The sequence below is a fragment of the Psammomys obesus genome, unplaced genomic scaffold (assembly GCF_907164565.1).
Source record: "Psammomys obesus unplaced genomic scaffold, mPsaObe1.curated_primary_1811, whole genome shotgun sequence".
NCBI lineage: Eukaryota > Metazoa > Chordata > Mammalia > Rodentia > Muridae > Psammomys > Psammomys obesus.
In genome coordinates this window covers 1,165,283-1,190,974 of record NW_026596069.1, presented here as the reverse complement: position 1 = coordinate 1,190,974, position 25,692 = coordinate 1,165,283, and the positions used below count along the sequence as shown (strand labels likewise).

The 25,692-nt window shown below is 40.5% G+C and overlaps 3 protein-coding genes across 10 annotated transcripts in view; 2 read left to right on the top strand and 1 right to left on the bottom strand.

The window, feature by feature from the left end:
* Positions 1-1,060, top strand: part of Matr3 (matrin 3) — a 40,251-nt gene extending 39,191 nt beyond the window's left edge. For all 6 annotated transcript variants that reach the window (XM_055625639.1, XM_055625638.1, XM_055625640.1 and 3 more), the window contains one exon: positions 9-1,060. In XM_055625639.1, coding sequence (XP_055481614.1) covers positions 9-59 — 51 coding nt within the window. In that variant the 3' untranslated portion in view covers positions 60-1,060. The remainder of the gene's footprint in view (positions 1-8) is intronic.
* Positions 1,061-8,285: 7,225 nt separating this feature from the next.
* The window catches only part of Paip2 (poly(A) binding protein interacting protein 2), an 18,662-nt gene continuing 1,255 nt past the window's right edge, over positions 8,286-25,692 (top strand). Inside the window, exons 1-4 of one of the 2 annotated variants that reach the window (XM_055625816.1) lie at positions 8,286-8,428; positions 9,729-9,801; positions 20,648-20,811; positions 23,171-23,350. In XM_055625816.1, coding sequence (XP_055481791.1) covers positions 20,674-20,811; positions 23,171-23,350 — 318 coding nt within the window. In that variant the 5' untranslated portion in view covers positions 8,286-8,428; positions 9,729-9,801; positions 20,648-20,673. The remainder of the gene's footprint in view (positions 8,429-9,728; positions 9,802-20,647; positions 20,812-23,170; positions 23,351-25,692) is intronic. The other variant, XM_055625815.1, reaches the window with a different exon arrangement.
* Slc23a1 (solute carrier family 23 member 1) overlaps positions 19,221-25,692 on the bottom strand; it is a 19,760-nt gene continuing 13,288 nt past the window's right edge. For both annotated transcript variants that reach the window (XM_055625813.1, XM_055625814.1), the window contains 2 exons: positions 20,673-25,359; positions 19,221-19,750 (listed from right to left, as the gene is read on the bottom strand). The gene's annotated coding sequence lies outside the window, so the exon portion shown is untranslated. The remainder of the gene's footprint in view (positions 19,751-20,672; positions 25,360-25,692) is intronic.

The following is a 25,692-nucleotide window of genomic DNA, read 5'->3' as shown; positions in this document are numbered from 1 at the left end:
CCCCTCAGAAATTTCTGAATAAATTGGCAGAAGAACGGAGGCAGAAGAAGGAAACTTAAAGATGTACAAGAAGCTTAATTATTTCAAAGAAAACAGTGGTTCTTTGATTATAATGTTAACCTTTTTTAAATACAATACTGATAGTTAGAACTATTGTACTCTTTTGTTCTAGTGGAAAATAATAGGTGTCTGTTCATGTGTTTTAAGTGTTATAGCAAAAAGTACACATACGGTTAAGTTAATGAAAATGTTTTTGTTTCATCAAAGTGACAACAGACAAAAGTACTTTGTAGAGATTGACTGTTGTAAGCTATGGAAAACAACTTGCACCACTAAGAGAAAGATAACATAGAACCATTCGGAAAAATTTAGTAGTTTGAGGCTTCAAAGAAATGTCAACTTTTGATTCCATTCAATAAAGAACAAAACCAATTGTATTTTTTATTACTTTTCATCTGAAACATTCCACGTTTTAATCTGAGCCTTGCTGACTTTTCATTTGACTTTGGAAGCTCTTTGGTTGCATTGCATTTTTAGAGAACTTCATTCATGTGAGATTGACAATTCAAATGCAGGTGCAGTTTCCTTTTAATGTCATGCTGTTTAGATGATAAGAAATAATAAGTAATTGGCTTTAGATTTGTAATTTTTTTCCCTGAGTTCCTACTAGGTTTCATATTCCAGTAGTCAATGTTATTTCAGTGAAATGTAAAAATACTCCTGTTCTCTTTGACCAGTATTAATTTCTTGAGAACCTATTGCTTGTTACTTGAATCCTGTAGCTGTCATACATCTCTGGTATAAGCAAAGATTTGATTTTTGAAGTGTGTAAACCATCTCTATATTTTCAGGATGTAATTTTACATTTCTGCATTTTAAAAACAGTTTGGCCATAATTCTAGACGCACGCTTCTAATTCATGTACCTGCACATGTGACCTTTGTGAGCAGAAATTTGCATGTATAATCTATGTTTACTTGTAACTCTCTGGTTATATACTGCTTATATCTGTGGATTCAAGTTACTGAAGTGAATACCAATAAAATAAAAAACAAATCTAGGCAATGTTGATTGGTTGGTTAAACATGTTTGGAATGTTAACCAAAATATTTGTCAGTTGTGACTTTTTTTATTCACCGTTAAATTTTGTGCATGCTTTAACAAATTCTTAAGTCAATGTTGGATGTTCTAAAAGCTACTAAAAATCTCAGCTTAGTCCTTATGGATTTCTTGTTCTTGTTACATAACTAAAAATGAGATTTTTTTTTCTTTAACCTTACAATTTTAAATACTGTGGGTAATGAAATTGTAAAAGCTCAAATTCAATCATATCCATGCCTTTAAGAATCAAATTGCAAAATAGCATTGGAAAAATTCATTCTGTCACTTTCAAAATCAGAAAAAGATTTTTGATGTTGTTGGATAATCTAAAGTCCAAAGGACAGTTTTAAATCAGTGACAAATGATTATCTTTCAAAGTCTCCAGCCTAATTGTATTAAAAGGGTATTTTAAATATAATGTTGGGTAAAATTTTAGTCTCTTGAGTAACATGTACAAAAAATCCTTGCCAATTTTCTTCAGTTTAATTTTAGCTGTTACTAATAATTCACTTTGTTAATTCTGTTTTGTTTTGTTTTGATCTAACAGCAACTATTAAAAACTGGACAAGGGCCAGGAATAGGTGTGGTAGCACATACTTTTAATCCCAGCATTTGGGAGGCAGAGCCAGATTTGCCTTGATTTGGGAGCCCACCTTCCCTCACATAGAGTTCCAGGCCAGTTGTGGCTACATTGTAAAATCATGTCTCAAAAGTAAACAAACAAGAAAGCATTGTGCACATATAAATGGAAACATGTATGGCTTATTATATGGATTTAATAACTTGAAGAATTTAACAGTTTAGCTTTACTTGTGGCCTTAAGAAATCAGGTTTCATTGGGGTGATGGTGGTACAGGACTTTAATCTCAGCACTTGGGAGGAAGAGGCAAGTAGATAGATCTCTGTGATCAGTTCTAGGCTGGCCTATTTTACAAAGTGAGTTCTAAGACAACCAGCTCTGTTATACAGAGAAACCCTGTCTTATAAAACAAAAATAACCCCCCAAAAAAAGAGAAATTGTGTCAGATTGGTGTTTTGTTTTTGTAAATAAGATGCTTGTGAGAAATCTGTAATACTATTTTCCAGATTATGTCAATCTTTTTGTTCTTTGGGTTTTTTTGGGTTTTTTTGTTTTTTTTTTTTTGTTTTTGTTTTTCAAAACAGGGTTTCTCTCTGTAGCCGTGGTTGTCTTAGCCTCCCTTTGTAGACCAGGCTGACCTTAAACTCACAGAGATCCACCTCACTTTGCCTCCCTTTGCTGGGATTACAGGCGTGCACCACTGCACCCTGCTTATCCTTAGGTTTTTTTGAGACAGGGTTTTTGTTTTGTTTTGTTTTTCTCTTTGGTGTAGCTTTGACTGTCCTGGAACTTGCTCTGTAGACCAGGCTGGCCTTGAACTCACAGAGATCCACCTGCCTCTGTCTTCCATGTGCTAGAATCAAAGATGTGTTACACCACTGTCCAACTTGGCAGGTGTTTTTTTACCTTTGAGATATCTGTAGATACAGCTCATTTTATATCGTAATGCTCTCATAGCATTAACCAAGTCCACCCAATAAACAAGGATCGATAGCACATGCTCTTACTCCCAGAACTCAGGATATACAGACAAGATCAAAAGTAAGATAATCTAGCATAGGGAGTTTGAGTTTAGTCTGTTATACGATATAGCCCAGAGTGGGTTTGAACTTGGTATCCTGCCCAAACTTGTACATATGTGATCACATGCCTGCTTCCTCCAGATCTAGTTTATGGCAAACCTATAAAAGAAATGTTTGATTTTATACCTGCTACAAAATTAAACATACTTCTCCTATTTAGTCTTACTATTATACAAATGTGAGTGTAGGTTAGAGATGGCCTGAATTTAGTTTACAATCCTTTTTTACTCATTGTTAAGAGATTTAAGTTCTGGTAGTGTTATTGTTGACATTTGAGTTGCTTTGTATATCCCAGATGTTATTTTTATTTTATTTTGTGCAAAAGTTCAGCCCATTTAGGTACTCGGGTACCCAGAGTTAAGCTTCAGTTTAAGCCCAGCCTCAGTAGCATAAATGTTCTGGAGTTAGGGGAAACACAAAGATTAATTTCTAGCTATAACATATGCCAACAACACTAGTTAGTAAAACCTAAGTTCATGGTTTTTAATATTGTATAGGAATGTGGACACGTACATTTGTGGAAAACTTTGTGGGTTTATTTTGTCTCCTATTGTGGGTTCCCCAGATCAACTCAAGTTGGTCTGACTTATATGGCAAATGTGTTTACCCACTGAGCCATATTAAAGAACCCTCTAAAGTTTTGTTTTGTTTTGCTCTTTCAGACATGGTCTCACTATGTAGCTGGAAGTTGCTATATAGACCAGTCTGACTTCTCAGAGGCCTTCCCCTGCCTCCCAAATATTGGGATCAAAGGCATGCACCATTACACCTGGCTTCTAAGAATTTTTAAGATTATATCCATTATGTAGGAGGGAAAGATTTTTTTTTTTTTTTTTTTTTTTTACCCCCACTCCTTTTTTCTTTTGAGTAGTTGATTGCAATGCTAGGGCCTTTACATGTTGAATATAAGCACTCAACCACTGAGCTATGTCCTTATCCTTTTGAATGTTTCTTTTTTTAGGGCAATATCATAAATGTGACATTTGTTTAGCATTTTTCACAATAAATTTTTTGGGCATCCAGCATGGGTGTGGTGGTGATGCATGCCTTCAGTCCAGTCAGTACTGTGAGGTACAGGCAGGGGTATCCCTAAATTTGAAAACCAGCCTAGTCTACAGAGCCAGTTCCAGGACAGCCAGGCCTAACAGAAACTTGAGTGTGGCGGAGTAGAACAGGTAAGTACAAAATTGGGAGAAGGATAAGGAGTTCTTGGTGGCTGGCTTGAACATGATACCCTTAATTGAGAACCCTCCATAACTGGAGCTGTATCTTTTTTTGACAGGGTTTCTCTGTATAGCTTTAGCTGTGCTGGACTTGTTTAGTAGTCCAGGCTGGCGTCGAACTCAGAGATTTGACTGCCTTTGCCTCTCTGAGCGCTGGAATTATAGGTGTGCACTTCGTCCTGCCTTGAAGCGGTATCTTAAGATGTCCAGCTGAGTAATCAGTGTAGTGTAAGAGAGCTAACCCAGGACTTTAATGTACTTGTTAGGTAGGTAAGTGCAATACCACTGAGTTACTAATCCTCTCAAGAGGTTTTGTTTTGTTTTGTTTTTGTTTTAATTTTTGGTGTTGGGATTGAGCCCACTCCTTTAAGAGTTAGATTTGAATTGAACAAAATGCTGTTTGAGTTTCAGTGCCACCTCCTATCAGAAGACCAGTTTTTGTCTGCTCAGTTGCCGGGATTAAATCAGAAATCATGGTTTCTCAGTTATTTGATTGGAGACAGGGTCCTGAAATGGAGGATTAGATAACACTACAGTGGTCACTTTGTAGTTCAGACTACTCAGGAATACCCCAAGTCACAGGTCAAGAGCAGTTTCAACAGCATAATGAGAACACTTTTAAAATCATTTATTGGTTTCTCTATGTAGCTCTGGCTGCCCTGTAACTTAAAAGACCAGGCTAGCTTTGAACTCAGAGATCCACCTGGCTCTGCCTCTTGAGTGGTGGGATTAAGGCTGTGTGCCACTGCTGCCCAGTGAGAAACCGTTTAAATTGAAGATTTTTTTTTTTTACACCCTTATTTAGATTTGACTTAATAGTTTCCAGCTGCTACCTACCAAATTATACATTGATCTTCCAGGTGGATAATCCTGGCTGGAGTTAAGAGTTGTCTTAAAACCTTTGCCTAGCATGTCCAAGGTACTTCAGTTCTCAGCACTAAGAAACCTGTTTGTGTCTTTGAAAGCCATCTAAATTGTAATGCCATGTGAACCTGTGGAATGGATTACAATTCAATTAATTATTAATGTAATGACCTATGAGATTAAATATAACTCCTAACTTTCTGGTGTGCCTGATGCTCGTGGACATTAAGTATAGCTCTCCCATCTTTCTAAAGCTGGGCTGTAGAAAGCCAACCCAGACTGGAGAAGTGAATTGTTCTGCTTTTACAATATTGCACACGTCATCATTAGTCTATCCCTCATTCATGCTATTCTTCAAATTTCTCATTCAAACTACATAGAAATAACCCTTTTTAGGTTATCTAGTTTTACTTCTCATTGAAAGTTCTTTTAGGGGAAAATGCTATGTAATTATCCACTGAAGTGAATAAAAGACACATGGAAGCATTGAAAAGTATTAACTAACTAGACATTATTTGGGAGATCGAGGGAGGCATAGGGCCATTATTCATGCTCTTTTGCAGACTTTTGTCCTTTTTGAAACAAGGTTTTTGTTTGGGGTGTTTTGTTTTGAGACAGGTTCCCACTAAGTATTTCTCACTGGTCTGGAGCTCACTATGTAGCTTAGACTGGCTTCAGTTTACAAAGGCCTGCCTGTTTCTTTTATCCTGAGTTTTGGGATTAAAGGTATGTTGCTATCATGTATTTGTATGGCTTAGGTTGTCATCCATGTGTAGCTAAGGATGATAAACTGATCTAAAAGTCTGATCCTCCTATCCTCCAGGTACTGGTGTGTGCCACCATGCCCAATTTTATTTTTTGCTGGGGATCAAACTCAAAAGTTTAGAACATGATAGGCACTCAGCTAACCTGTGTCCCCACCCCCACCCCCCTTTTTTTTTCTTTCAAAGCAGAATCTGTCATGTACCTCTGCTTCTGAGTGCTGGGATTCTAGACTGGCATGCTTAGATTAGGTGTTTGTTTTTGTGAAATCCTGGGGATTTAACCTAGGTCCTTACATGTCTTAGGCACACACATGGTTTTTGCTTTGAGACAGGTCTCACCAAATTGAGATTGGAATCATCTTACTCAGGCTTTCTTAGTAATGCACCCAGTGTTAAAGATTGAACTCAGAACATGCTAAGCAAATACTCTTCCCCATAACTCTTGTGTGTGTGTGTGTTTTTTTTTTTTTTTTTTTAATTAAGACATCGATTCTGCCTACATGTGACTGAATGCCGAAGAGGCCCAGATCTCATTTTAGATGGTTGTGAGCCTCCATGTGGTTCCTGGGAGTTGAACTCAGGACCAACTCTTTGCTTTTTATTTTGGGATAAGGTCTTTAAGTTTTCGGAGTTGGGATTGCAATTGCAGCATAGCCCAAGTTGGCCCGAGTTACTTTTTTTTTTTTCCTCCAGAGTAGCTGGGATTCTACTAGGTCTGGCTTGTACTGAGTTTTTAGGGGTGTGGGGTTGGCCAAATGTGTGGGGTCTCTTGCCTGTAATCTCAGTCTAACCTCACTCCAGAGACTGAGGCAGGACTGCCATGAGTTCAAAGTGAACATGAGCTACAAGGTAAAACCTGTCTTTGGGGATGTGGGGGGAATAGAACTAGAGGGATGGCTTAGAGGTTACCAATATATATGTACTGCTCTTAGCAGAAGGTCAGTTACCAGCACCCACGGAGGCTCACAACCACCTTTTAAATCCAGTTCATAGGCTCAGGCACCAACATGTAGCAAATACATAAACATTCATGTACAAATGTTTTTAAGTAGGTTAATTATAGAACATGTAAACATCGATTTCTGTTGTGTTTTTTACTTTGGACTGCTCTTCCAGGTTCCTCACCAATACCATTTGATTTTGAGGCTCAAATTTACAAGTCCACCTTGTTTCCTGAGTGCGAGGGTTACACGGTTGTCTACAACAGCTGGCTATCAGCATCCTTTGGATAAATTGTAACAGTTTTTCCTCTCATAGCTGTATACTTAGCAGCAACAAAGACAAATTTTCCCTGGCTATAACTGTGGGATTTCAGCTTAGCAGGCTGCGCTTGTCTTGCAGATGAGAGGTTTAAGATTAGAGCAGTTTAGCATTCAGTTCTGTAAATGTAAGTGAAGTAGTTGAGCCATGTTAGATGACCCATGTTGATTTCTGTGGGGCTTTGAACTGGCCAGAACTGAGGAGTAAACCCTCCCCTCCCCCTTTGTCACCAAGACTGGCCAAGGGTTAAAATGCTACCTGAGGGGAAGTGAAGATACTAATTCAAAGGTAATGTCACTGATGCCAAGACCTTTGAATACTATAGAGATTCGAACATAAAGCTGATTGCATTGTTTCCAAAAACAAAACTCCCAGAATTTGGTTGTTTCAGTGAATAATACAAGCATATGAACTTAAGAATTAAAATTTTATTTCCAAGTTCATCTTTCCTATATCAGAGCAAATATTTAATGGCGTTTATATGTCCTCTTAAAAATATGCCCCGAAAGTTTTTCACACATCTTTGTCACTAGACATAGATCTTAAGAGCTAGCCAGTGATGATAACATGGACATATAGGCCAGTACACTGAAGGTAGTTATAAACTTAAAAGATTTTGCCTTTGATTGTTTGGTTGCTTGCTATGGCATGTGTGGAGATCAGAGACAAGTTGGTGCTTTCCTACCTTTATGTAGGTACTGGGGATGGAACTCAGGTCACAAAGCTCGTACTTACTGTAAGCATTTTATTCCCTGAAACAAACATCTTGCTGGCTTTTTTTTTTTTTTTCTTAACAAGAACTGATGTGCAAATGATGCTCTTGTATCCCTGCTTCCGCCCAAGTGTTGAAATTATTGGCATGGAAAATGTTGAGCCTTCCTTAGTTTTGTTTTGAGGCTCTGCAGGCTGAATAGGAAACACCTGCTGGTATTCTGTGACTGTGTAAAGGTCTTTAAAAGGTGTATGAGTACGAGTTCTTGTGGATTAGCCATATGCTTTTGATTTGCTTTTTGCTTAGGTCAGGATCCCAATGTGACATCAGTGCGTGTTCTTTTATTTTGTACACTTTTAGTATGTATATCGGGGTAGAGTCATTACTTGGATGTTCCTTTTGGTATATATATTGAGGACACAGATGCATACCTTGGTTCCCAGCTCCCATATCCACAGAATCCATCGTCAGGTAGGGCGGGCGAGTGAGGAGCCGTACCTGCCACACACCCAGAAGTCAACAGAACTAGAAAAACCCGAGGTGGGTCTCTGCGGAGCCCGGAAGCCCTTTGCTCCTGTATAAGAGCACAACACAGAGACTTGACCCTAAGAGTCGCTTCTTCTCTTGCGCACTCTAGTGGCCTAGCCGGGGAGTAAAGGCAGAACGAGTGGGTGGGGCCGGGATGACGGAAATGAAGTCACTTCCGGGCTAGGCTGTTTGTTTGGACTGGAGAAGGGAGGCGGCGGGCGAAGCGCACGTCGAGCGGGGGAGCGGCGCTGCCTGTGGAGATCCGCGGAGGCCGACAAGATTCGTTGGCTGCCGTCCCCGCTGCCGTGCACTGGGTGAGGGGTCCCTTCGGACGGAAGGCTGTGAGGGCGCGGCGACTCCGGCGGTCGAGAGGCCACGGGGGGGCGAAAGGGGCCGCCCAGGCCACGGGCCACCGAGCCCGGTTTGACCTCGGTTGTTCCTGACCCATTTCCGCCGAGTCTGAGGGATAAGCTGGGACAGGCTCCATCTATCCGAAATGGCCTTCGCTCATTTCTCTCAGTACTTACTGCGGTCGCACAGTCCTCTATCCGGGTCTTTAGTGGCGCGCGAGTGTTGCCGGGATAGCACTTTCTTGTGTTCCTCGGTCTCTTTTTTGTTTTGTTTTGTTTTGTTTTGTTTTAACCCTGTCCAGTACCTTTTCCCCTGCGTCCCCCAGCCCTCCCCCCCCCTTTGCCGCTTGGGCAACAAAGCTCATTGTTTCTACCCACTATACGCCTGCGCGTTGCCACGCGCTGCCGCTTCTGCTGCGCCTGCGCGTTTCTGCCGATGCTGGGGTTTGGGGAGAAAAGGGACAGGCAGGCTGGCGGTGTCTCAGGGGAGCACTCTGTAACGGTCGAACGGCTTGTATCTTTTTCCACCTCTTCCATTCCTTCACCGTCCCTACCCCTTTATTTTAAGCTTTATCACGTGCTTCAAATAGGCCTGTTGTTTGGGGGCCCTGGGAACACTTAAACCAGCAAGGCTTTAGCTAGATGAATTTAAAAGGTCCTTTCAGTTCTTACAATTTGATGCTGTTCCTCTTACTTTTCATGAATATGTGCTTATTCACCACCTCTACTAGCTCAATGAAAGGAAAGAGGATAGTAGGGATTCTGGTGTAGTTAATTTTTTAAAATGTGTTGCAGCAGCCCGCGGTACTTTCTTAATACATGCTAAAAGACTTGGTTTATTATCTTACTTTTCTTGATTTTGCATTCCCAAGCCCTAGAAAGCATTTGGTTTTCAATTTGCTGACAGCCTTTGATACTTATTTCAGTAAATGCTCATTTTGCTTGTGCTGACTGAGCGTTTCTTGTGTCACGGTGTCACGTTTTTGGCACGTTTCATTTAGCAGGTAATAGGTGTTGATTCATTAAGTAGCATCTGAAATTTCAGCTGTAGGTTGTTTCAGCTAGGAAAAGGGTCTATGCAAGGACTTGAATGAGACCCAGTACTTGCTGTTTTGTGGCTCTGATTGTGGTTTGTGAATGACAGGATATTGAGAACAGTCTCTTTGTGTTAGTTAATGACCTTGAACAAAACCAGTCTCAGAAGTATGTATCACAAAGATAGGTAACTTTCAAAAAATTATACCCTATTTATCTGTTTCTTTAGGGGATGGGGGGAATGGCGATTCACTGTAATGGTTAAAGGCTGTGCATATTGGTCCTTGAGAACTCAATCTGAGGTAGGTAATTTCTATCCTCTTTGGAACAGAGTAAGTTTATAGCGGGTTTTTCCAAAATAAGTAACAAATTTTATTCAGGTTTATCACTTTATGACCCTAGCTAGTGATGCCTTCATTTTAATGAAAGTTTTAAAATGTCCACTGTTATAGCAGCTTTAATGGATACTGTGCAAGATTGACGGTAGTATTTAATAAGCTTTTGCTCTTTCACATCATTTTGTAATTTATAAAGCATTTTCATATTCATGACAACTTGTGGAAATAGAGCAAGTTTTTTCTTACCTACTTTAAAGTTGAGAAAACAGGAGCATGACAGAATATTTAGCAAGTGCACTTAATGTTAGGCAGCCAAGCATGGTGGTGCACGCCTTTAATCACAGCACTTGGAAGGCAGAGGCAGGCAGATCTCCATGAGTTCGAGGCTATCCTGGTCTACAAAGTGAGAGCCAGGACAGCCAGGGCAACACACAGAGAAACCCTGTCTTGAAAAACTACAATAATAATGCTAGGCATTGGTCTAAGTACTTTTGTAAATATTAATTAAACTAGATATGATGGCTGGATGTGGTGGCAAACGCCTTTGATTCTAGCCCTTGGGGGCAGAGGCAAATATCTGAGTTCAAGGCCAACCATAGCTACATAGTGATATCGTGTGTGGGGGCGGGAATACTTGAAATATGACAGGTTCAACTAAAGTATATTTTAATTAAAGTGACTTTAATTGGCACATGGCTGAAGGGGTTGAATTAAGTCTTAAATTTTAATACCTAGTTATATAGAATAGTGTTTCTGATGTTGACCTTATGACTAAAATGATAGAGAATAATGAGCCATCCCTTACTCTTTTAACATTAGAGGTTAGTGTTTTATAGCTTTTGGCTTTTTGTTTTGTGTTGTTTGCAACAACCAGCATCTCCAGCCCTTTGAGGCAGAGTCTTGATAAACTGACCAGACCACCTACCTCTTTCTTCCTAAGTAGCTAGGATTTTTGGCATGTGCCACCACACTGGCAGGTTCTAGCCTTTAACATTATTTCACCCCTACTGTATAAGACCAGTGAAAAAATAAAAATACATATATGTACACACACGTATACAGATATATGTATACACTCACACTCATGGCAGGGGTAGGTGGATTCTCTTAGTTTGAGACCAGATTGGTCTACCTAGCAAGTTAAAGGACAGCCAGGGCCACAGTGAGACCCTGTCTATAAATAAGGAGACACCAGGGCTGCATAGCTGTAATCCTAGCACTTTGGAGATGAAGGCAGAAGCATCAGGAGCAAGACCATTCTTGGGTTGCAAGACCCTGTATGAAGAAGGAGAGATGGTAGCTCAGCAGTTAGGAATACTTTGCTCTTACAGAGGACTCAGATTCTGTTCCAGCATCCACATTGTGAGCTTCAATTCAGTATCTTTTGCTCAATCTGTCCTCAGGCAGAAGAGGGTCCATGTAAAATATGTGTAGGCAAAACACACACGTAAAATTAATCTTTAAAAAAAAAAAAACTTTATTAGATTATTTTACTCCATGCCTATGAGTGTTTTCCTGAATATATGTATGTGTGTCATCAGAGATAGAAGGGTGGGAGTAGGATTTCCTGGAACCAGAGCTAAAAGATGGTTGTGAGCTGCTATATAGGTACTGGGAATTGAATCTCTGTAACAGGTGCTCTGAACTGCTGAACCACCTTTCCAGCCCTGAGTACTGTCATTATTCCCCATTTTACCTGTGAGGAGGTGAGACTTGTCCTTACACATTATTAGAATAAAGCAGACTGATGATAGCTGTCTTCCATTTGTTTTGTTTTCCCTAAGGCAGGGTTTTGGTGTATAGCCTGCCTAGCCTGAAACTCTAGAGAGCTGCCTGTTAAAGTACTGGGATCAAAGGCATCCTTCACTCAGCACCCCCTTGCCGGCAGCTACTCCCTTTTTCTGTGTTTTTCTTTTTTCCTTTTGAAAATACTATGTCTATGTTCATAGTACAGTCTAGCCTTAAACTCCAGATTTGTCCCCTTCAGTCTCCCATGTGCCAAGATTACAAGTGTGCCTCACTGGCTGGCTCTTAGGATGCTCTTCTAAACATTAAGACAGAAATGTCATGCTTCCCAAAAATTTCTGTGTGGAAAAGGACCAATGAAAATAGTTTTCTCCTTTGTGAAGTTTGTTTTGTTTTTGAGACAAAGCCTTAATGCATAGCCCAGGCTGGCCTGGAACTTGATATGTGGTCTAGGATGGCCTCAAACTCAGGGCAGTCTTTCTACCTCAACCCCTTGCGTGCTGGAATTACAATGGGCATCACCATGCCTGATGGGATATTTGTTTTTACTTAACAGCTGAAGAGACTGGTAGACTGTGTATGTGGCATAAAGAGTGCTTAAATCGAAGGAGTCGGTTCAGAGTACAGTCTAAAGAAGAAAGGTGAATGCCTGCGAAGACAAATTAATGAAAGAAACAGATGATTCTATTTGAATTTTAATGAAAATTCTTAGGAGATGAAACTAGTGGAGAAAGATAATAAAACCATATTTTAAATTTTAATAGCAATATAAAAGAATACTTCTGGAAACCAGTATGTGAGGAATTTCAGGTAGGAACAAAGAGATCATGGTCTACCGAAAACAAGTTCCTAAGTTGAAGGGCTTAGCTGATTTCTAAGCAGCATTAATGGGAAAAAAAAATACTACTATATTTAACAAAAGTCTAGTAAAATTTATGAATCTAAGTTTTAAAACCTCTGTCTCCTCCTCTCTCCTACCTTTTATATTGATGCTAAAACCCACGTAACAGGCTAATGAGTGCTCTAAATCCCTTGTCAGCCCTATCCTATTTAGGTGGGTTGTTACTTGTTTTGTGGTGCTGGGGATTTAATTTAGAGCCCCAAGATAGCAAGCACTCTATAACTGTGCTGTATTCCCCGCCCAATGGGTTCCCCCTACCTTTTTTTTTTTTTTTAATTTTGAAGTGTCGTCTTAATAGGTTATGCAGGCTAATCTTGAACTTACACTGTACAGCCGAAGCAAGCCTGCAGTTTAGATCTGATCCTCTGCTGTGTAGAGATTACAGGCATGAGGTGCTATGCTTGGCTATCTGTCCAGTCTTAAACAGGATATTTACAAGGGGAAGAAAATTAATTTCCTATGGTAGTGAAACTTGAAATAATTTATATTTACTAGAATTACAAAAATCTAAAAATTTGATTGCAACTAAAGTTTCTACTCATATATGAATGCAACAGACATTTTTGAACATGCAGTGGTTTGGAAATGCAGAATTCCAGGCAAACTTTAGGAAAAAAGTCTTTAAGTTAAAACAGAACAGGGAGCTGGAAAGATAACTGATAAAGAACACTGGTGGCTCTTCCAAACCCAGGTTTGATTCCTGGAACCACATCATGGCTCACAAGTATCTCTACCTTGAGTTTCAGAGGCTCCTGTGCCCTCTTCTGCAGCCACCAGGCATGTATATGGTGCATGGACATCCACTCAAGCAAAATACTTCTATATAGAAAATAAGAAAAATTAAAAACAGATTCTACCATCCAGAAAGCTCTGCATCCTCATTTCTTTCTCTTGTAAAAAAAAGTCCAGCTTCCTGTGGGTTGGGAATAGATCCTGATTGCTGGCGGTAGCAATTGATCCTTTAGAAAGTACTGCTGTTCCCTTATTCCAAGGGCTGCTCAAGTTGTTGCCAGGATCAAGTCCCCAAAGAGGCAGGAAGCAAGTGCAGTAGCTATGTTAATTAGGATTCCCTGGGCCTGCATGTTAATAGAATGACATACATAACTTCATAGGATTTTTTGTGTGTGCACATGTGACCCATTCCTTTCATTCCTTTTTCTGTGAAATGTGACAATAAATTCATGCAAATTAATAGTAAAATTCAAATGTATCAAGTAAAGAGAATATAATATAAGAGACAAGGATGGATGTTGAGCATGGCTGAGGCCTGTAATGTCAGTTACTTGTGAAGCCCAGAGAGGATGGTCTCTAATTCACTTTCAGCCTAATTTACATAGTAAACTTGTCAGAAAGAAAGGCTGCCAGGCAAGGTGAATATGCCTGTAATCCCAGCACTCAGGGAAGCAGAGTCGGGTGGATCTCTGAGTTCAAGGCCAGCCTGGTCGATAAAGCAAGTCCAGGACAGCCAAGGCTACACATCGAAAACCTGTCGGGGGGGGGGGGGGGGGGGGGAGAAGCCTGGGGCTAGAGAGATGACTCATGGTTTAGAGCACTTGTTGGACTGGAAAGGACCTGAGTTTGGTTCCCAGCAGCCACATAATGGCTCTCAACTGTCCTATCTGTAATTCCAAGGGATATGATGCCCTCTTCTGACCTCCGCAGACTATGCAAGCATGTATGTAGTGCACATATATACGTAGAAACAAAGCATTCATACACAAACAATAAATCCAAAAGAACTAGGCCTGTGGGTCAGTGGTAGGCTGATTACCTAGCATAAATGAGGTCTTCCTTGGGTTTCATTCCTCAGTACTACAAATAAAGAAAAATGATGGTGAACAATGGATCTAGTAAAATCAAAGATGGTAATATAAATTGTCAAGTATTTAAAAGCTACATGCTAGGGCACTCAGGAGAGCAGGCCCTGCACCTCACCTGGGCAGCATAGTAGCTGGCCCTGGTGGTGAAAAGAGAGGATGAGCCAGCCCAAGGGCAGGAGAGCTGGTCCTACCCCTTGCCTGCTTCAGCATTGGGTGAGCTAGCCAGGGAGGGCTGGAGAGTGTGCCCTGGTGGTGTGGGTGCAGGAGAGTTGTGGGCTGACCAACTCAGTTGATACCCAAGCCCAGATCCAGACTTTGAGTTAGCTCACTCCATCCAGCATCTGTCATATCTTTGAACTTCTGGAGTGAGTGAAGGAGCCAGTCCTGCAGATCCAAAGCTCCAGGGTATCTGAGTGGAGTCCCCATAAGGATCCAGTATTGATGGGGTAGCAGAAGCCAGAGGACTCAAACTGCAGCAGTGACTCATTGCAGGAAACATGTTTTGTTTGGGGTTTTTGTTTTGGGGTGTGTGTGTTTGTATTTTCTTTTGGGAGGGAAGTTGCAAGGGTAGAGAAGGGATGGTGAAGAGTGGTATTGGGTGCATGGTGTGAAATTTACCACGAATCAATAAAACGTTTTTTTGTTTTGTTTTGTTTTATTTTTAAGGTACATACTGGAATCTGGAGAGATGGCTCGGGTTAAGAGCTCTTAACTGTAGAGCTCTTGCAGGCAGCCAGAGTTAATTCTTAGCACCTACAGAGGTGACTCACAATGCCTAAAACTCCAGCTCCAGGGGATACAGTGCACTCTTCTGGCCTCTACAGAGGCACCTGTACTTACATACACGAAAAAAATTAAAGTTGTGCACTAGCTGATTCTGGTAACAACGGCCTGTAATCTTGGTATTCAGGAGACTGAGGCAGGAGGATCATGAGATCAGGGATAACCTGTTATATATAGAGACCATGTGTTTTTTTCCTCCACTCTCAACAAAAGAACTGAGTAGACAGCCTAAATGCTACAGCATTTACCTGGCTTGTATTCAGATGCCCTGGGTGTGATCCCTGCACATTCAGATGTGTAAGAAAAACATTGATGTGTAGAGCATATTTTTAACTCATAGGAAAATAACTTTCAGAAAACAAACATTGTGGGGAAAATATTTAATGAAATCTAAAAAGAAGGGTAAGAAAATTAAACATGGAATTACGGTGGAAAATATAAAACCAGTCATCAAAAATGTTAAAAGCCCAACTTGATATGGTGGCAAGGCCTTTACTTCCAGCACTTGGGAGGCAGAGGCAGGCAGATCTCTCTATGAGGCCAGCCTGGTTTGTGTAACTGAGTTTCCAGGACTATATAGGGAGAATCTTACCTAGAATAAAAAAACAAAAATGTTGACACCCTGTGAGACAAGATTGAAAGACTAGGCAAAAAACAGAATTTTTATTTTGTAAACAATTTAGAATTTAACAGATCCATACAGGCCTATAATCTGGTCACTTAGGAAGTGGGGACAGGAAGGCTGGGGGTTCAGGAGCAAAATCAAAATTCAGCACAATTTTATTACCTAACAAAAAACAAACAAAAAAACCTGTTACCTGTTCTGTCACCTTTACTGTTTCTTTTTACTATCAGTAGAGAGTCAAATGCTCTTTTCTTTTTGCCTCTTAATTTGCGTAGTCTGATATTTCATATATGTGGAATCATAAAATATGTGATTTGTTGTTTAAACCCTGTTTAAGACGTGGTTTCTCTGGGTAGCTCTGGCTGCCCTGGAACTTGCTTAGTGTTTTTATTTGGGAGGGATTCGTGACAGGGTTTCTCTTTGTAGCCCTCTGGCCTGGAACTCACAGAGGTCAGCCTCTAAGTATGCCTGTGCCCTCTGTGTGCAGTACCCCAGGAAGTCAGAAGAGGGCCTCCAGTCCCCTGGAGTTTCAATTATGAGCTGCCCTGTAAGTGCTGAAACTAAAGAACCCCCCTAGTCCTCTGGAAAAAGAGCTAGTGCTCTTAACCACCGAGCTATTTAACCAACCCCACCCTGTTTGTTTTGGTTTTAAACAACATCTCAGCAAGATGTGGGGCTTTCTGACTATCCAAGTCTGGCTGACAAGCCCCAGGGATTCACCTCTCCCCATGCTGACATTACGGCATATGCCACCACACTCAACTTTTTATTTGGGTGTTGGGATTGAAATTCAGAACCTCGGGGACTGGAGAGATGGCTCAGTAGGTAAGAGCATTGGCTGTTCTTCCAGGGGTCCTGAGTTCAATTCCCAGCAATGACGTGGTGGCTCACAGCCTTCTATAATGTGCTCTGATGCCCTCTTCTGACATACAGGTGCACATGCAGATAGAGCACTCATGTACATTAAATAAATCTTTAAAAGAAAAAAAAATTCAGGACCTCATGTTTGCATGAAAAGCACCTGACTAGTTTTTTGGGTTTTGTTTCTGGTATTTGTTTTTTGTTTGTTTGGTAAGAGGGGCTCTTGCTATATAACTGGCTGGTATGTTGTTTGCTATGTAGCCCAGGCTAGCATTGAATTTACAGTAGCCCCTTGACTAGGCTTTCCAAGTATTGAAGTTATTTTGATTGTTCTCAGTCAATAGCTTGCTCTGTAGCCCAGGCTGGCCCCAACCTGCTTGCTACCTCACTTGGCTCTTGGCCTTCAGGATTTCAGGCACGCAGCACTGTACCTGCCCCGTGTGTCACCGCTGTAGAGGGGGTGAGACCTGGAGGAAGTGGAGCCAATAAATGAGGCTGACTAAAACCTCCTGCCATAGCCAACTTCATTCAGAGCCTCAGACAGGCTCAGAGCCTCTGGGGTTAAGAAAGGTCACGTGAGTAAGGGTCTCATGAGTTCAGGCTGTATACAAGAACAAGCCCACACATGGAATAAGGGTTTTTCCAGCGGCATATAAAGACTGGTTTATCGTTTAATTGATTAGCAGCAGCAAGCAATAATGAGTAACTCCTATCAACAACACCTGGGAGGAACACAGAAACATAGTCAAGAACATTTACAAGTTTTTAGGTAACCAAGGTCACATACTCTTTTTCTTAAGTATATACCTAGGAAATGGAATTGCTGAGCCAAATGATAGTCCTTGTTTAAACTACTGAAGGCCTGCCATGATATTTTACAGAGCAGCTGTGGCATCCTGCCATCCATGAGGGTTTTACTTCTTTTAGTATGGCTCTCCAGAGGGTGTGGTTTGCTATCTCATTGTAACTGTGGTTTATATTTCTCTAATGGATAATGTTAAAATTTTAAACTCTGCTTGGCCTGGACTCAGCAGAGATTTGTCTTCCTTTGTTTTCCTGAGTACTGGAGTCAAGGTGTGAGCTTTGTTTTTTATAAGCCATCTGTTTGTCTTTCATGTATCTGTATAACTTAATTCAAATCTTTTGCCTAATTTTATTTGATGGGCTTTAAAATCTGTTTTGATGAAATGGGTTTTTCTCCCCCTGTGTACTATAGAGTAAACACAGGCCCTCATACATACTCCCCGCCCCCCCGCCCCCCAACCCAGGGTTTCCCTGGCTGTCCTGGACTCACTCTGTAGATCAGGCTGGCCTCAAACTTACAGAGATTGACACTGCCTCTGTCTCCGAAATGCTGGGATTAAGATGTGTGCTATCACCGCCTGGCATGCTAATCCCTCTTAGTGCTTTACCATTAAGTACCCCCAGCCAGCCCAAAAGTATTTAAGACAGCATCTCACATAGCCCAGGCTAGGCTCAGACTTCCTATGTGGCTGAGGATAGTCTTGAAATTCTGATCTCCTACCTCTCCAGTGCTGGGATTGGTCATAAATGTCACTCCACACCTGTGTAGCATGTTCTCTTCTTGGAAGTCTTTGTGGTACTTTCAAGATCTTGATTCTTTCAAATTTTGCTTTTATTCATGGGATATTCTTGTGAAAAGCATGTGTGCTTTTTCTAGTACAGTCATCTTTCTTGTATTTTTTTTTTTCGAATGTAGATGTCTTTATAATTTCTATTCAGTAGTGAATGGTGCATTTCATGAGATCGCTGTGGATTCTCAGCATCTCTTGTCATAATCTTTGAACACTTTTTCTAGAATTTTACTTATTTTACTTTTTCTTTTTCTTTTGAGACTTGAGTCTCACTTTCAATGCTGACTAGCCTGGAAGCTGCTGCTTAGACCAAGCTGGCCCCTGAGTCACGGAGGCCCACCTGTCCCTACCTCTGAGCACTGGGAGTAGAGGCCATCGTGCTGGATGGAGACTGTTGGTTTGTTAAGCTTATGGCAAATGTGACCTACAAGAAACCCCACACCTTTGTCTCTGTGTAGTGCCCTTTGAACCTTCTGAGCCCTAAACATAATTGTATTCATTAAAGACAGCATCAACTAAATGTCCAGTTGAACCTCTTTGCCTGTTTTTAAGTTGGGGTGATGGTGTTTCTGTTGTTTCTTTGGCCAGGTCACACTATTGCCTGAATTTGTGTACAAGTGACTGCTGTTATGCATCTCTTTTTTAGCAGTTTCAACTTAACTAGTAAAATAGTAAAGAATCTGAAATTCCATGTTTTAGTTTTTAGCCTCAGTTCAGATCCACCTGCCTCTTCATCCTGAGTACTGGAATTAAAGATTTGTGCCACCAACCTGAGTAGCCTAATTTTTATAGGTAATTAATTAGGTTACCTTAAGTTATTTGCTGGTGAGTAGATTGTGAGAAATAATATCAAATATGAGCAAATGACTATCATTGTCTTTGGAATAAAAGAGCTACTGATATAAAATCCTAAGCATGTTGGTAATTGTGCTTAGATGTTAAATTGTTATATTTGACACTAATTATAATGCACATGCTACCACCCCTAATCTCAACTAAAATTATACCATTAGTACATTTGCCAAACTCTTAACTGAGAGTGTCCAGTGTGCTCACAGTAACCTTGATTATTTTTATTTATTACACACTAGGGTATATCACAGCATGCCTCACAGGGTGCGTGTGGAGGTCAGAGAACAACAGTGGCAGAAAGACATAAGAATCCTCCGAGATTCCATAAACTCTATAGCTTGGAGTATCTGCCACAGTAGTGCTGCCTCAACAAGATGGAAGACAACCTACTCTAGAAAACTGCCCTCTATGGGGATGGAAAGATGACTCAGAGGTTAAGAGCACTGGGTGTTCTTCCAAAGGTCCTGAGTTCAACCACATGGTGGCTCACAACCATCTATAATGAGATGCCCTCTTCTGGTGTACAGGCAGAGACCTGTATAAAAAATCTTTTTAAAAAGAAAGAAAAAAAAAATTGTCCTCTGATCTCCACATACACATGGCTGCACACAAAATTGCCAGACAGGGTTTCTCTGTATAATCCTCACGCTGTAGACCAGGCTGGCCTCGAAGAGATCCTTTTGCCTCTGCTTCCCAAGTGCTAGGATTAAAGGCGTCGCACCATCACCACCTGGTAAACATAAATATTTCAAGAGTTATTTTTCAGTTTTAGTTCTGGGACTTAACTGAAATCAAGTTTTAAAGAATTTTCTGGGGCTGGAGAGATGGCTCAGTGGTTAAGAGCACTGTCTGCTCTTCTAAAGGTCATGAGTTCAATTCCCAGCAACCACATGGTGGTTCACAACCATCTATAGTGTGAACTGATTCCCTATTCTGGCAGGTGTAAATGCAGATAGAACACTCATATACATAAAATAAATAAATCTTTTTTTTTTTTTTTTTTAAAAGGAATTTTCTGGCTGGGCACAGAGATGTGCTTTTTAATCCCAGCACTGGAGAGACAGAAGCAGGTAGATCTCTGTGAATTCAAGGACAGCCTGGTCTACATAGTTCCAGGACAGCCAGAACTACATAGTGAGACCCTGTCTCAAAAAAACAAAACAAATTATTACTATTTTTAAGATACGGGAGCCAACAAGATGACTCAATGGATAAAGGCTTATTTGCCTATAAGCCACAGCCCACGTGGTAGGAGGAGAACACCAGTTTATATAAGCTGTCCACTGGTTTTCACACACATTCCATGACCTGTGCATAACCCCTGCTCATAGTTTGAGACAGTCTTCCTATGTAACACTAACTCTGCTGGACCTTGATATGTCAGCCAAGCTGGCCTGGAACTTCAGATATCCACCTGCCTCTGACTGTTGACACAAAAAATAAAAAATTTAAAAAGTAGCTGGCACCAGACCTGTGGCTCTTCACACACACTGAAGAGTTTCCTACTTGTGTCTGTCGAGACTTGCCCTCAGCTGTTTCATTGGAAAAGAATGTAGCATGTGCCTCTAATACCTTAATGAGGCATGCTCATGAAGAACTAAAAAAATGATTATATTTTACTTTAAAGGTTAAAAACGACAACGAACACCAACCATGAAAGATCCAAGTCGCAGCAGTACTAGCCCAAGCATCATCAATGAAGATGTGATTATTAACGGTCATTCTCATGAAGATGATAATCCATTTGCAGAGTACATGTGGATGGAAAATGAAGAGGAATTCAACAGACAAGTTAGTTTTGTATACAAACGTGTTTTTGTTTTGTTTTTTCCCATAGCTTCATCTCTCTGAAATATGCACTTGGCCCTGAACTGTGCGTGTCTAGGTCTTTATATGCACTGTAAGGATGTATGTGCTACCACTCCTGTTTCATTTGACTGCTCATCACTGCCAGGCTGAAGAGCTCATTGAAATTACTTGGGTAGCTTGTTTCAGGTTCCCACCCTAAACATTGATTCAGAAGACTAGGGTGGAGCCTGGGAAACATAAAAAAGCTCCCAGATAGTTTCATTTTGGAAAGCATTGCCTTAATCCAGTCATATCTCTGTATTACACTGCAAATCCAAGAAAATTTAGAAAACTGGAACAAACAGACCACAGACATCAAAATTGGTCTGGTTTTCACTGGAGAGCCTCAGTCTTAGTCAGTCTGTAAGAATCTGCTGCTACTTCTCTTCAGAGAAGTCTGATATATTGAAAGAGGTCATCTTTGAATCCTATGTTTCTACTATCTATTCTCATTCTCTCACTTCCAGTCCTAATCACAGTTTCAGAAATCATTAGTAGCCCAACTTCTCTAAAGCCTATGATGAACATTCCAGAGTGAAATAGTTCAGGCTTGAGTCAATTGAGGTGGGTTTTTTGGTTTGGTTTTGCTTTTTTTTGTTGTGTTTTTTTTTTTTTTTTTGTTTTTTGGGTTTTTGGGTTTTTTTGGTGGGGGGGGCGGGGGGGGTTCACCCTGTAGTCCTATTGGCTAGAATTTGTAGACCAGGCTGTGCTGGAACTCAGATCTACCTGTCTGGTCTGCCTCCACCTTCTTAGTGCTGGCTGGAATTAAAGCCTTGAGCCGTCACGCCTGAGTTTAAGATCTGCTTTTACTCTTTGTGTGTGTACAAGTTCCTGCAGAGGCCAAAAGAGGGCATTGGCTCCCACAGAATTGGAGTCACAGGCAATTGTGAACTGCCTACCATGGGTGTTGGGAACCAGACGTGGGTCCTGCGCATGAAGAGCAAGCACTCTTTCCCAGCGAGTCCTTTCTTCAGTCCTTAGGTTTTGTGTTTGTTTTGTAGGGCTGAGGGCTCACCTTGTCTACTCCCTCACACCTAGATCAGTTGGGAGATTTTGCTGCTGTTTTAATCTCTACCTTTTTTTTTTTAACCATTTATTTATTTTATGTGCGTTGGTGTTTTGCCTACATGTATGTCTATGTGAGGATGTCAGAGCCCCTGGAACTGGAATTACAGACAGTTGGGAACTGTAATGTGGATGCTGGGACCATGGGCCCTCTGGAAAAGCAGTCAGTGCTCTTAACCCCTGAGCCATCTCTCCAGCCTTAATCTCTACCTTTTAGAGATTTTCGTCTTTATGGGGTTGGATTAGGGCTTGGATGTTTTAAGGCTTCTTAAATAATTCTGAAAAATATTTCTTAAAGAGATCACTCCATTACTTTCTCCTTGCTAGTCTCAATGGAAAAGAAGAAAAAAAAACCTTCTGTAGAGACAAGGAAAGACCTAAAATAATCCTAAACAGAGCTTCCTAGGTCTTTGTGGTAGTTTGGGGCTTTTTTTTTTTTTTTTTTTTTTTTTGGTAGTACAGAAACAGGGAAGAAAGTTTCTAACTTTTGATATTTTTTTTCTTTTGGATTTTCAAGATAGGGTTTCTGTGTAGCCCTAGCTGTCCTAGACTCACTGTGTAGACCAGGCTGGCCTGCCTCTGCCTCACTGAGTGCTAGGATTAAAAACCTCTGCCACTGCACTCAGCTTAACTTACGAATTTTGATGTTGGGAGATCAGACCCAAGGCCTCATTCATAGTAATAATGTACTCTGCCAAGGAGTTACACTTCCAGCTCTGATATTGTGGGGTTTTATGTGTATAGAAACTCAACCATTCTCATATCTCAGCCTCCTAAGATTACAGGTGTGCACTACTGTGCCTGACTGTTAGGAAGCATTGGAGAAAGAGGCTCATTCTGTATTACAGGCTGGTCTGGAACTCATGGTAGTCATTTTACCTTTTTCTTCATGTGCTGAGATAAATTAAAACCCACAGGACTAGCCACATTATGGTTTGATTTAGTTCTGTTCTTTTTTGACAAGGTCTCTGTATAACCTTCCCTCCTCCTAAGTGCTGGGATTAAAGGGCACACCCGGCCCTTACATTGTGATTTCAAATATTTTAAGGCCACTCATGGAAGCAGAGGCAAGCAGATATCTGTGAGTTCAAGGCCAACCTGGTCTACAAGGCAGGTCCAGGACAACCAAGGCTACACAGAGAAGCTCTGCCTCAAAAAAAAAAAAAAAAAAATTAAGATATTTACTGATGTCTTAAGCAGATATGCTATGATTACCACCTGTTTGTTGTAAATTTAGATAGAAGAGGAGTTGTGGGAAGAAGAGTTTATTGAACGCTGTTTCCAAGAAATGCTGGAAGAGGAAGAAGAACATGAATGGTTTATTCCAGCTCGAGATCTCCCACAAACTATGGACCAAATCCAAGACCAGTTTAATGACCTTGTTATCAGTGATGGCTCTTCTCTGGAAGATCTTGTGGTAAAAAGTCATTTGTCTTTTTAGACCCCACCTCATCTCCCATAAGTGGAAAACCCAGCTACTCTATTTAAGAAGAGTTCCACATCTCTCCTTTGAAATTTTTTCTACTTTTTAGGAGTAGAAACAGAGGTCCCCATCTTATTGATGATACGGTACCTCCTTGTTGCTGATTTCAACCTTGATGCTGCATTAAACTTAAATGTTGCTCTTAGAATATTTAAATGTCTTTGGTGGTCCAAAAACTTACAGTAGTACCATATGACTTGATTATATAAAAAGTATCTTGATAAGGTTTGCTCTTTAATTTTGGCCTGAAAGTTTGGTGAAATTTAGAAATTTTTATCTGATAAGTTTTCTGAGATCTCCTGACTGAGTTTCTTTGAGATACTTTTACAAGCTCTTGGCAGAAAAAGAGTGCAGACCTAGATTCATATTCTTATTTATTCTTAGTCTTGTCATTGGTAATGTGCTGGCAATAAAGTTTTCATCACTAAAGTAGAACCTAATGAGTCTTTTACTACAATTAAGATAAAAGATTTTTTTTTTTTGTTTCGTACAGTGTTTGAAACAGGATTTCACTCTTAACAGTCCAACCTGGAATTCAGGCATAGCCCTGACTAGCCTCAAACTTGGAGCAATCCTCACACCCCAGCCTATCAAGACCTAGAATTACAAGCATGAGCCACTGTGCTCACAAGATTTTGAAATTGGATTTTTTTTTTTTTTCCCCTGGTCTTGGATGCTCACCTTTCTAGCCGAAAGAATTCTCTGGAATTCGTGGGCTCTGCAATTTGTCAATTGCTATCACTTTATTATGCATTAGTTTACTAAGCTGTTCATGTCACCTAAACCTGAAGAATTGGGCTTTAAGCATGATAATTGTTTAAAAGTATCCCAACGGAGTCATTTTACAGTCATCCTCTCTACCAGGCTTTTGGAAAACGTTCTGCTGCTAAAGGACAATATAGAAAACACCAGAATTCACATTGTGGTTTAACCTTCCTTGCAGTAAATTACAGTAACCCACCTGTTGGGACATACTTGCTCAAGGTCTTCATTAGTCATTGTCACATAATGCTCTGGTGAACAAAGGCCTTTGCTGGGCTTAATGTATAACCTGGATTTGCATAAATCCATAAGGCAGAAACTGATCTGTGTGACTTGGACTATTTGAGATTATTTTAATTCATTCTTAAACTTCTCTAGCTGCCAAAAGATATTCAAGAATTCTTTTCTTTTACAATTAAACCTCTTAAAGATTTTTTTTTTTAAGATTTATTTATTATGATACATTGTTCTGTCTGCATGCACACCTGCACGCCAGAAGAGGGCACCAGATCTCATTATTGATGGTTGTGAGCCACCATGTGGTTGCTAGGGATTGAACTCGGGATGTCTGGAAGAGCAGCCAGTGCTGTTAGCCTCCTGAGCCATCTCTCCAGCCCCCACTTAAGGATTTTTATTTGTGTGTATGTAATGTTGATGGTCAAGCCCAGAATGTTCTGAATAGACATTTTTATCACTGAGCTGGTCTTAAAGTATAAATTTATTTCCCATGTGGGAAGGGAGAATATTTAATATTTTTCTAAATATGATATGTTAGTATTGCTCTTAAAATACATGATATTGGAATTAAATTCAGTTATGGGTGTTTTGTTTGTTTGGTTAAGCCTACCTGCGTGTCTACATTTACCACTGGAATCTCCCTGGTTTCTTTTTTATCAGATCCCAATGTTCAATGTGGAGATTTCCAGCTCTTCCTTTATATTGACATGTATGCATGCTTAGGAGAGTAAAACTGAAGAAGCAAAAATAATGCTAGTCACGTCTCTAGAGTGCTTAGAGACTTCGGCCCATTCTTCCAACTTGTTTTTAAGCTGGTGTGAAAATAAGTCACACAGAGGGTCATCTATCCAAGCTTACACAGGAATTTGGAATAGGTAGAGCTCAGGATTTCCAACTCGGGTCTTCTGTCTTCTCTGTAGTGTTCTTGTTACATACAGTGCTTCCTGTGAGAATGAGAACAGCAGTTGTAGAAAGATAATCTCCAACTTTTTAGTGACCGATCATTAATAAAATTCATAAATAGCCAACAGTGCCCCAGTTTGGAAGTATTTTCAGAGCATCAGGTACACTTGACAGAATTCCTTATTCTATGCTATTCCTTACAGTTTCTGTGAAGTTCCTGGGCTTCTTGTTTCACTTAGTGTCAGTTCCTTCTTTAGAAGTAGGTATAATAGGATATAGAGGCCAAGTGTGGTGAAACATACCTTTGACCCTGGCACTTGAGGGGCACAGGCTATTGGATTTCTGTTCAAGGCCAGCCAGGAGGACATAGACCT